Consider the following 12,284-nt stretch of genomic DNA (forward strand, 5'->3'; position numbering starts at 1 on the left):
TGTGTGTGTTTTTACACAAAACACAAAAACACATATTTGTGTTTTTGATCAAATAAATGTAGACTTAAGTATGAGATTTCTTTAAAAAGTCCCGAAAATGTATTATTTAGTTTTTATAGTTAGTCAGTTGAAATATAATGTTGACAAGTGCAATGTATCACAAAAGAAATGTGTGTGTGTACCTTGTATTCCTTACATTGTGGGAACCAAATTACCCCACAAGTATAGGAATGCCAGTAAATTTTGACATCACAGGGCATTTTGTTGCAACATTTTTTTGTTGGTCATTTTGAATGCGTAGCCCTATATACATTTCTGGAGATCGCAAATTATGTAGCCAGAAGTATGTATGGCTGCATTTTGTCTTTAAAACGATTACCAGCTGACAGCTTACCTCCGCTGTGTACAGCTTTCAAGCTGTTGTCAGTTTTTCCAGTTAGCTCGTCATGTACAGTTGAAGTCAGAATTATTGGCCCCCCTGAATTATTAGGGCCTCTGTTTATTTTTTTTCCCCAATTTCTGTTTAACAGAGGGAAGATTGTTTTAGCACATTTCTAAGCATAATAGTTTTAATTACTCATTTCTAATAACTGATTTATTTTATCTTTGCCATGATGACAGTACATAATATTTTACTAGATGTTTTTCAAGACGCTTCTATACAGCTTAAAGTGACATTTAAAGGCTTAACTGGGTTAATAAGGTGAACTAGGCAGGTTAGGGTAATTAGGAAAGTTATTGTGTAATGATGGTTTGTTCTGTAGATTATCAAAAAAAAAAAAAAATTAGCTTAAAGAGGCTAATAATTTTGTCCCAAAAATGTTTTTAAAAAAACTTGACTTCAACTGTACATCGGCAGCCTTGAGACACAGAGAGGAGTTGACCACGATGACGGTCCGAAAAATGGGTCCAGAAAGCCAAAAAATAAAACAAACAAGTAAATAACAGTGTTATAATGTGGTAAAATCTGAAAACATGGTAAATTCAGGTGAGGGCTTTTCTTTTTCTGGATTGCTTGTGAAAAAAAGTCAGTTGGGTTTAGAGAAGTGGCTGGGCGGGTCAGTTGGTGCTTTTGAAAACACTATTGATTATGTTTAGGAAAGGAGGAGAGTGGGTCAGTTGATGGGTCAGTCAGTCAGTTATTCAGTCGACATCTGCCTTTGGTGGATTTATGCGAGAAGAGCATGTGTGAACAGCACTCTCGAGAAAAATTCAAAATGTCCTCACTGCAGTCTGTAACCACAATGACGTACTGGACCAGATCCACTATGTAGTAGACATTGCACCGCCCACTAGGGCATGCCCATGCTACTGTGACAGTTGGGTTTAGGGTGGCGGGAGGTGCAGGCGATCCTCCATTAGGTTCCACTGCATCATCAAGCTGTGAGCTGCAGCAAAGACTGTCTCAAGAAATTTGAGATCTCAAAAAGCGTGCACCACAGCCTGTAGTGGATTTACGAAAACAAAAGCTTCAAAAAACGTACCTCCTGAGACGTATTTGCGGGTTGGGTTTTAGGGTAGGGGTATAAAATATACAGTGTGTATAGCTTAACAGTAATTACGTCTATGGCAAGTCTCCATGAAGATAGCTGTACAAGTATATGTCTCTACACTTTATTTTATTTTATTATTTTTTATATATATATTTTTCCCATTTATTAAAACAACAAACTAGCATTTACTTGAAGCCAGAGCATAAAACTGAAAACTAAAAAATGTTAAAAAATAAATAAAAATGAAATGAAAACTATCAAATTCTGTATATGAATAACATTCAAGGATGGCTTTATGATACTACAATAACAGTAATTTGAAATAATGATACAGAAAATTGTCTTTTATGAATATTCTTTAAAATGAATGGATAAATCATAATGTATAATATTGGAACTTTCATTATATCTATTTTTTTCAAGCAGAATTCAATATAATGCATATCCTCATCATGCATTTCTATATAAATCAGCCAGGATCAGCATCAAGTCCAATGTCAGGATCCAGATAAGATGCACAGAAGGCCTAAGTGATATTAGTCTAGTCTCGTGAGGCATTATACTCCTACAGTATGTCAATGAGCATCTATAACAGCTAATGCATGTTCTGCCATCAGCACTAAAGCACTTTGCAGCTGTTTAATTATTGATGGGCCTACGCATTATTTGTGTACAACCAGACTAATGTTTTTAACTGCTGGTTCCCCCCCCATCCGTCTTCTGAGAAATGAAGACAAGACTTCCTGAATGAATGTGCAATGTCAAGAGTTTTATTGGAAGTTCTGCTTTAATTTCATCTTCAGTTTTTCATGCTTTGTGGCACTGGAAGTTTTAGATATGGTCAGTCTTCATTTTGAACCTCTTTTGTCAGTTTTGTGTCCATGGAGTTCAAAATATTGTGAAACCACTGCGGTTTAATTAGGTTTTGGATAAATTTGTGCTAAGTTTGAACTTGTATATTAAATAATGTGTCGATTGAGATTATTTATTTGCTGAAACTTTCCAGCAATATGTCAGTCAGCGTTTTTGATTTTTATTTTAGTTACAGTGCTGTCACTATGGCTGCAAGTGTTATTACAGATATTGGATGTAGAAAATTAGCTTGATATTTATATATTGTTTGTTCACACTAATCCAGGACAGAGAGTCATATCTGTTGAATATGTGTTAATGTGAAGACATTTTTCGTATTTTTTTTTTTTTTTACAGGTGTATTTTAAATGAAACATTTTATTTCCGTCATTACAAATATCTGTTTTATATAGATTCATTTATTTATTATTTATTTGACAAATAAAATAAATGTATAAATTTAGCAAAAATTATTGCAAACTAATTTCTTGGGCTTGTGGCAACGTTAATGTACCAACTGTACTAACTAAATTTTCTAATGTTAATTAACTAAATTTAATTATTATTATTTTTTTTTATATGTAAGTCCAAAAAAAATAAATAAATAAGAGATAATCATGTGACATTAATTGTATGTGTGAACTTTGTATACAGAAACAGTTTGGGGATATTTTCAGGTGACCAGCATCTGCACTTTAAACATTACTAAAACATTTATGTCCACTAAGAAAAATGGAGATGTTGCTTGCTGTCATGTCCGCTTCAGACATTAAAACAAATGAACAAATGGAAGGACAGAGTGAGGAAGGCTTTGAGGGATGCTGGGAAACCATATTTCAATTAAAGAAGAGAACAAAAACCAGGGAAAATCCCGCAAAAATATAAAAAAAAAAATTGCTAAACAGAACAAAACAGTACACCTATCAAAATAAACCACATACCCGATATAATAAAGCTGTATCAATGCATATTTCCCACCAGTCCTGTGTAAACTATGTCAAGCAGAGTTTATTTGTTTATATATGTATTTATATTGTGAGATAGTGGAGCACGAGAAACGTTTGAAGTAGCCTACATACACAGGTGCGCTACGGCAGCTTTTCTAAATAAACAACAATATTTTGCTATGATTTATGTATTTATTGTTTTATTTGTTTATTTATTTGTTTATTGTTAGTAATTGATTATCGACTGTGTTTTCTTAAAGAAACTTAAAGAAACGCTTAAATTTAACCCAAAGCTTCTGTTACTGCATTAAAATTAAGATAAAGGAATCAGATCTTTAATGGTTTAAAATGATCTGATGAATTGGAGTTATACTGTTATTCCACACTAACTGGACATGTATAACTTAGATTTTTAATACTGACACTGAAAAATGTTATTGCCTTCGAATTGAGAAGCTTTCGTTGTCTGTCTTCAAGTACAATAAAAATGTATGATATAATGTTCATAATCCAAATGAAAAAAAAAAATCCAAAATTAAACCAGCAAGTCCACATTTTAACCATTTAGTTTAGCTTGATTTCCTAAAATAAAACTCTCAGGGCTGGGTTGTGGCATAATAGGCATTCATTCATCTATAAACATGTGCCAGAATAATTGGCGGACTATTGCGCTGTGGTGACCCCTGAAAAAAAGAAAGAAATAAGCTGAAGAAAATTGAGTGAATGAATAGTGAAATAATAAAATTAAATAGATTGTTGCTATACATAATTGTATAGTACACTTTTTCTAAAAAAAAAAAAGTTAAGTGAAATGTTTGATAACTTTTAGTAGGATTTAATATTGTTCTGTCTTTCAGGAAAAGAGAAAGAAGGAGGCTGAGATTGAGAACAAAAGAAGACAACTGGAGGATGATCGCCGACAACTCCAGCATCTCAAGGTACTAACACATAACCGCTAACAGGCTGCAGATGTGTTTGAATACTGTCTGTGAATGTACATCTAAGTGTTTGTTTACTGTCTCATCATTCAGACTGACCTTTTCTATGAGTTTGCAGAAGGCTGTTTTATTTTTATATTCTTTTTTTTTTTTGGCCAGAGTCACATCAGTTCAAATTCGAAAGGAAAAGACTATACTATATAGAAGAGACTACAAAGCCAACTGTTTTTAGTTTAACAGAGTGTAACTACAATAATCTGAGATAATAACTGTGGCGGTTAACAGTTCAGATGGGTGGAGGAAAAAAAATTGAGAAAAGTAATGTGCATTTTATCCAAGTGAAGTTTTAAAAACTAATTTAGAAAGGAGCACGTGATAGGATTGACTGCAGCTGATCCCTGTCACTAATCACTAACTAGCCAATCGGATCGTTTCAAATTTAACAAAAATATCCAGCCTAACCCAACCCCCCATCCATCCCTTCTGCCTCCTCCTCAATTCTAAGATTGGGTGACACGGTGGCTCAGTGGAAATCTTTGGTTCAAACACTAGCTTAGTCGACACTCTCTTTGGGCTTATCTATTTCCGAGCTCAGGGTTCTCTTCCGGGACAGCATGCCAAACCTGCTAAAATAGTCAAGCATTATCTAAGAGTGAACTCTTGAAATAGTTTTAAGATTCAAATTATTTACTCCTGTGAATCTACTTGTAGTTTTTTTTACACAAGGTTGCCCTCCAGTGTTGAGGATGAATGATACAAATTAGATGTGAGAGTTTAGCACTTGGATTTTTTCATGTACTGTAGCTTTTTAAATAGCACAGTTATGACAACTACCAATATATTGTGACTTCTAACTAATGCAAAACAAAATTGAACATTTGAAATTTCACTATTATTGTGAATATTGGTATATCTTAACAACCTAGTTCAGAGGCGTGTCTTTCTTTTGTAATTTACCTTCTGTCTAGTCCCACACTTATCCCATTTCTAAACTTATTTAAAGCCCTAAAGTGTTGAAATTCATAATGTGAGAATGATGTTTAGGGATTGAAGTCACTGAAAGGGCAGGGGGGAAGTTTCAACAGCAGTTTCCTGTTTGAAGGGACAAGGGGAAAGTCTGCATCCTCCCTTTAAATGAAATTCTGTTATCATAAGTCATTTTAATTTTGTGTTTTAAAAGGCTTGCATAATTGTTTCGGGAATCTTGAGAATACTCTACCATTTCTGATTAATGTACTCAAACAAAATCACATTTTACTCAGAGGTTGATTGTTTTAGCAACTAATTGGTTAAGAAGGAAACTTTTTAAAGCTGCAGTCTGTTCATTTTGTGCCGATAATAACAACCTTAAATAACTACACTTTCTCTGTGTGGAAGTGTTTGTTAACTAATGATAATAATAATTTTGAATATTTATATCTTTCCTCTACATCTTTGTAATGAATCTTTGTTAGAAATGAATGCCTCACCTTTCACTCATTAACAGAAATGTTCATGCTCATGGATGTTTTAATGTGTGACATAATGATACATTTTGTCATTTCATCATTTGGCCTTAGCCAGACAATCAGTTAAGTATATAAACAGTTCATTAATGATGTACATACATGGCATATGTTATTTGTTTATATATTTCTACGTTATTTGTATGTTTATCTATATTACATGATGACATAATTATCTCTGGACATCTGCATACATTATTACCACAGTTGTCCTCATCATTCAGCTCCGAATAGAAAAACTGCTCAATTTATGCAAATCCTAAAGTTCCCAAGTCTGCCGCAAAAGATCTGTGGTCCAAAATAGCTTGCCTGCCTGCGTGCCTGTCCTCATCTCCCAAATATCCGGCGAGGCGATTGTTTCCCTTTCGTTATCTGTCCCAACGTGATATTTTTTGTTTGTTAGTTTTATACCTGCCATTGTGTTTTGCGCATAAGGGATTTTGCTCAATAGGGAACAATAGAGCAGGCCTTAGTTTCCTATAGAGCGAGACTCAGATCCTTTGTCCTCCCCTCTGTGCTGGGATTGTATTGCGTGTGCATGTGGATGGGTGTGAACATGAGGTGATGTCAGCGTATCTGTCATCGGGCCAGAATTTGCGGCCACAAAGCCAGAGCAGAGGGAGGGTAATGCAGGAGGAGAAGGAGAGCAGGACTGGGTCTTTTTTTTTTTTGGACCATTACAAATCTAGACAGCTGTGTCACAAGATATTATATGAAATCTTTTTAACTTGTTTCTAATTCTGTGTGAAGGATTATGTTTTAAAAGAATAGTGAGTAGGTTTGACTTGTTTAAATAAAAAGAGAATTCCGGATCAAGATGTAACAGTGTTTTTCATTTGGTCAGTTTAGAGACTGCACACAAAAATGTCAGTAAGTGCCTCAGTCTTTTTCAGTTCATGTGACTGCTTTTTTCTATAAATGACTCTCTTTGACATTCTTTAAATTTTTTTATCATTATGAGTTGTTTTTTTGGCAATGGCGACAAGGTTATTTTGCTTAGTTTCTTTTATAGGCACTTTCAGTATTATTAATTTTTTTTATTTTAGTTTGTCAGTAATATACTCGACGACACTACTGCAACTGGCCTGATTTGTAAAAGGTTGTGTGCAAACTCCATTTTGTCACAAAAAATGTACTAAAGATGTACTAAATGTACTAAAGATGTACTAAAGGTAAATAATTAATAAATAAGATTTAATAGATTTAACAATGTTTTTTTTGTTTGTTTGTTTGCAGCTGACATTATAAGTATCCCCTCTAAAATGCATTAAAAAAAAACATGAAACTAATGTTTGTGGTAGTCATTGTATCATTAATGTGTTGCTAGTTCTCCCAGCTCACCGTTCGCAGGTGCCTGTCAGAGTGTGATCATTCTGCTCCTTGGCTGTGTCAGATAAACAGCACAGTGACAGACATAAAGGGAGCAGATCTCGCATAACGATTATGAGAAATACTACAGTAAGAAATAGGCCTGTGCAATTAATCAACAATTTGGTTTCGCTTTACACATTTGTTGCTCATTCTAAGTTGTATTATACAGTTTCATCATTCAATTTTTTAAAAGCGCGGAAGAGATCGCATGCTGTTGTGTGTGTGTGTGTGCATGCTCAGCCTCAGAGATAAGCAGAGCACACACATCTAAAGTCATCGTAATGTGAGCACTTTAATGTTCATATACATGCAAATTTGTGTCAAAAGGCGATGTTTAATGATTATTTATATTAACCCCCATATTGTGTGATAAACTAGTTGAGATCAAAAGACATGCAAAAGTGAAACCATTAATCAGAACGGTACTGCGCATACTTAAAGTGACAGTGCGCAATATTTCTGCTGCTGACTGTTTTATCATTAATCAAACAACAAAAGGACAAAATCACTCACTGCTCTTGACTGAAGGACTTTTGTAGCTATGATTAAAGTTTTTTTTTTTTACAGTGAAGATGCTTTTTCATTTTTTCTTCAGTGAAGATGCTTAAAGCACAGTTTGTTTCATATTTTTATTCTTTTGTATTAATTTCCCTTTCCTTATTTACAGTTAAAATACAGTTGAAATCAGAATTATTAGCCCTCCTGAATTATTAGCGACCCTTTTCCCTCCAATTTCTGTTTAACGGAAAGAAGATTTGTTTTCCCCAACACATTTCTGAACATAAGTTTTAATAACTCATTTCTAATAAATGATTTCTTTTAACTTTGATATGATTACAGTTCGTAATATTTTACTAGATATTTTTCAAGATACTAGTATTCAGATCATGTGCAATTCAAATGCTTAGTTAGGGTAATTATGCAAGTTATTGTATAACAGTGGTTTCTTCTACAGACAATCAAAAAATATATTGCTTAAAGGGCACATATTTTTCCCTTTTTTTAAAGATTTAATATTATGGTTCTTCTGAGTGTGCCAGTTTAGGTTCAGTTTAAAACACAATTCAGTTTTTTTTTTTTTTTTATCATAATGTGTTAAAAAGTGTCATTTTGGGGGCGTGTACACAGCTTGCTGTTTTAGGGGTGTGTTGCTTTACATGAAAATTTGTTTCAACTTCCTGTCTAACATAACAAGGGGGCAGAGTCAAGAGCTACCCCGCTCTGTGTTTGGCAACAAACAGGCTGACAGAGAGAAGCAACATGAGTGAGAGGACAAGCATTCAGCCGTACATGTACGCCTCGACCACAGACCAAGCAGAGAGTACAAAATCATTTGTGTCTTTGTATAGTTTTACAGCCAACTGTGTGCTAGTTTAAAGTTCCGAGCTTGTACACCGAGACTAATAACCACGCACACTGGAATAACTTTAAATAAGGCACCGAATGCGCCACATGCATTTTAGGATTCTAAACATAGGTTTCTATCTGGGTTTACACAGTGGCACTTCAAGTCGACGGCTGTCCGAAATGCTGTTGTGTGTACCCTGATAGAAACCTATGTTTAGAGTTCTAAAATGCATGGCGTGACGCTGCGCGTTGCCGAGTAGCGCTTCTGATGTGCGACTTGCAAGCAAGTTATTTGAGGGACACGCACTTGAGGCAGCTTGCTCGCACTTTCCAGCTAAAGTTTAACGGCTAAAGTTTACGACGCAATGAAAAGTACACATTTGCAAACCTACCTAAAGTTACAAACATTAATTCCGATTAGAGCAATCATGTGGTGAATGTTGGTCTTGTGTTGAACCCAATGAGCCTTACATCTAAAAATAGAGCAAGGGTGTTCCTTTAGTGACATCGCTTTGACTAACACGCTGAAAATGGCGCATGTGAAACAACAAATTTAGAATATGGTGACGCTTACCTGTCAATCAATATTGGTGGGCCAGGAAGACCGCACTCCTACGTCAAGTTGCGGTCGATCTAAAAACCCCTCCAATTGGTCCACCATTTTTATGTTGGTAAATTGTAAAAAAAGGACTGGGTGTGTTTATATTACCCCAATATGACGGTCTATACACTATACTTACACACATGTCTGTCCAAACAGCTTGAAAAGTTGATTTTTCACCATAGGTGCCCTTTAAGGGGGCTAATTATATTGACCTTAAAATAGGTTTCAAAATATTTAAACCTTTTTATTATAGCCAAAATAAAACAAATGAAACTTTCTCCAGAAGAAAAAAAATATTATAGAAAATACTGTGAAAAATTCCTTGCTCTGTTAACCATAATTTAGGAAATATTAATAAAACAAAATTCACAGGGGGCGAATAATTTTGACTTCAACTGTAATCGTTTTGAATAATCGTGATTACAATTATGACCAAAATAATCGTGATTATGATTTTTCCCATAACCAAGCTGCCCTAGAAAGAACTTTCCCAGTGATTATTTGATGTACTTGTTTTTGAATGAATTTAAGCATTTCCTGCAATGATAGGTCACACACAATGTCGTTACAAAGTTTACGCACACACACACAGCAGGGACACACAGTGGGTAGGGATTTGGATCCAATTTTAATGTCAGGTAAATTAAAAAAGAGAGTTATTGTCTTTATATCACCCCAATATGACTGTGGACACATTATACCTACACACAGTTCTGTCCAAACAGCTCATAAAAGATGATATTCATCATAGGTGGCCTTTTATACCAAAAGAAACAAACAAACAAAGACAAAAAACAAGCCATAAAAGTTGCTTTATGAGTACTGTAGGAATGCAGAGAACAGAAAATGTTTGTTAGAAGTGAGAGAATGTTCTCCACTGCTGTTCATTTGTTTACAATGCCAGAAAATGAAGTTAGACGAACATAGCAATTACCAAGCCACATTTAAATTTGTGCTGCTCTTGGAAGATTGTGTTGGTCATTATGTAAATTAGCTGCTCTAGTTTCTATTTTCTTGAAATTGCACATTAGAATTACCTGCATAAGTTTTCACTGCCAACAATTGTATCAAGGTGCCATCGACGTCCCTGATAAACTCACAGCTATGTTATTTTTCATTCTCCATTTATAGGTAAAAAAAAAGTTTGAAATACCTTAGCACAGCTAGTGAACACCCTGGCACATCACTATATATTACTTGTTTTTCTTTCAACAACAAGGAGGGATTAATAAAGATTAGTTCACCCCAAAATAAACATTTTGTCAATAATTAATCGCTCTCATGTTGTTCCAAAACCGTATGACCTTTATTCATCTCCAGAACACAAATTAGGATGTTTTGGATGAAATCTGAGAGCTCTCTGATACTCTATAGACAGCAGTATTTAGTTCTAACCCAGAAAGGAACCAAGAAGATTGTTAAAACTAAGAATGCACTGAATTTTTTGCCTCAATGATCAGCCAAAAGAGAAAAACAGCCTAAAATAAGAACTAAAACAAGGCTTTGCTGTGCTGCACTGCCTAGCAGTGTTCAGTGCACTGGTTTCACTCTCCCTCCAGCCATAGTCACTACGATTTGTTGCTGCACTGACCAAGGCATAAGAGCAGCAGACTGATAAACTAGCTTGTGTGCTGCGGTCAGAGTTCAGAATAGCTCCATATTTAGCTCTGTGGATATTAAGCTCATGTATCCGTATGCTTATCTATGAATGTACCACATATGATCACCAGTAGGGATGAGCCGGTATAAGATACTGACGGTATATGTAAACCTTGGATAAAAATATCACGGTTTCTCTGTATCATGGTATTGTGATTACTTCTCTAAAATATGTTTTTTTTAAATGTCTGGGTAAAAAACAACAACCTTTTTTCCCCTTTGAACACTATATTTTATTACAAAAAACATTTAAAATATTTTGGAACGGTCGGTAGCTTTTCATGTGGCAGATTCTTTTCTGCTGGAGATACTGTTGCCCTAAAAAACTAAACAAAATAGTGGTTAAAAAAAAAAAAAAAAAACGTAACCCCCCTCCCCATCCCTCTACCCCCCTCAAAAAAAAAAACAGAAAAGCAAAGTTTGTTCAAATATTTTGTTGAAAGTTCTGTAGTATACTTGTTCCTGCTGCTTGCGTGCTGTCATGGCAATTCTGTTAAAATGATGCATCTAAACTATTTCACTCTAAATTAAATTATACTGTCAAAAAAAAAATATTTTGATTTGATTGTGTGTTTTTTTTAGCAATATAATTAAACAGTCATACAAAGTAAATAATTATTTTTAGTTTTTGGCCAAGCGCGAATTAAAAGCGCCAAAAAAAAAAAAGCCAAAAACTAAAACCATATAAAAGTGACCCATTAATGACAAAATTTGTAATTTTTGGGTAAACCTTCTCTTTAAGAATTCATCTCTTCAATTCAGCATGCTCGTCAAGTTACATCACTTTATTTATATAGCGTTATTTATATAGCGTTTTTTATATAACGTTATTTAAATGGTGTATGATTTAACCCTGGCATTGTAACTGGCATTGTAACTTTCTTATTTCCTTTAGTTTAAGTTCGTATAAAAACAAAAAACTCAAACAATGCTTAGAGGGTTGTCAACACAATTTAACCAAAGAAACTGGTCAAAGAATCCTTGGAGTGGAAGGTAAAGCTATTCTACTCTACAGTTAAGACGCAACCTTAACTTTAAGCAGGCCAAGTAGTGTTTTTTTCTGTTATTTTGGTGTCTATACTGCCTGGTACAGTATTTTGTATTTGTGTTCCATCCTCAGCATTTCTGACTTCTGTTACTACATTTACAGACTTTATATTATAAACGATTGCAACAAAGTTCATTTGAAAGTCTGGAATGGAGATCTGCAGAATTAAAACAACTGGAATCAGTTTATGGGTGCTTGGTGCATTCCTAACTGGGACTTTTCCCGAGTGGGCTGGCTGAAGGGAAAAAAAAGTTGCGAAATCCCTAGACTGGCCCATTTACAGTGTAGAGATGCATCGATGTACAAGCTGTGCTGCTTACCGAACACCTCTGCCTTCTTCTTGTCCAGATGATGGGGTCTACTGTTTGTCTATTGATCTTCTGTTTCATGCTTTTGTCGTTTTCATGGTCTTCACCTTCCCCTCTTCATGTCATCTTACTCTGTTATTCTTTGTTTTTATGAGTTGTTATGTTATGTTCAGCCTTGCAGATCTCAGACAGCGCCGTCTTTACAATAGACA

At 34.8% G+C, this 12,284-nt stretch overlaps 1 protein-coding gene and 1 long non-coding RNA gene across 5 annotated transcripts in view; one reads left to right on the forward strand and one right to left on the reverse strand.

Annotated features, from left to right (window-relative positions):
• The window catches only part of LOC137487469 (uncharacterized), an 88,056-nt gene that overhangs the window by 61,792 nt on the left and 13,980 nt on the right, over window positions 1-12,284 (reverse strand). Inside the window, exon 6 of the long non-coding RNA XR_015478513.1 lies at window positions 12,085-12,270. This is a non-coding gene — a long non-coding RNA (uncharacterized LOC137487469). The remainder of the gene's footprint in view (window positions 1-12,084; window positions 12,271-12,284) is intronic.
• Window positions 1-12,284, forward strand: part of palm1b (paralemmin 1b) — a 45,629-nt gene that overhangs the window by 23,245 nt on the left and 10,100 nt on the right. For all 4 annotated transcript variants that reach the window (NM_200601.1, XM_087238974.1, XM_087238973.1 and 1 more), the window contains 1 exon segment: window positions 4,150-4,230. In NM_200601.1, the coding sequence (NP_956895.1) occupies window positions 4,150-4,230 (81 nt within the window).

The sequence above is a fragment of the Danio rerio genome, chromosome 2 (assembly GCF_052040795.2).
Source record: "Danio rerio strain M-AB ecotype USA chromosome 2, GRCz13ab, whole genome shotgun sequence".
Classification (NCBI taxonomy): Eukaryota; Metazoa; Chordata; class Actinopteri; order Cypriniformes; family Danionidae; genus Danio; species Danio rerio.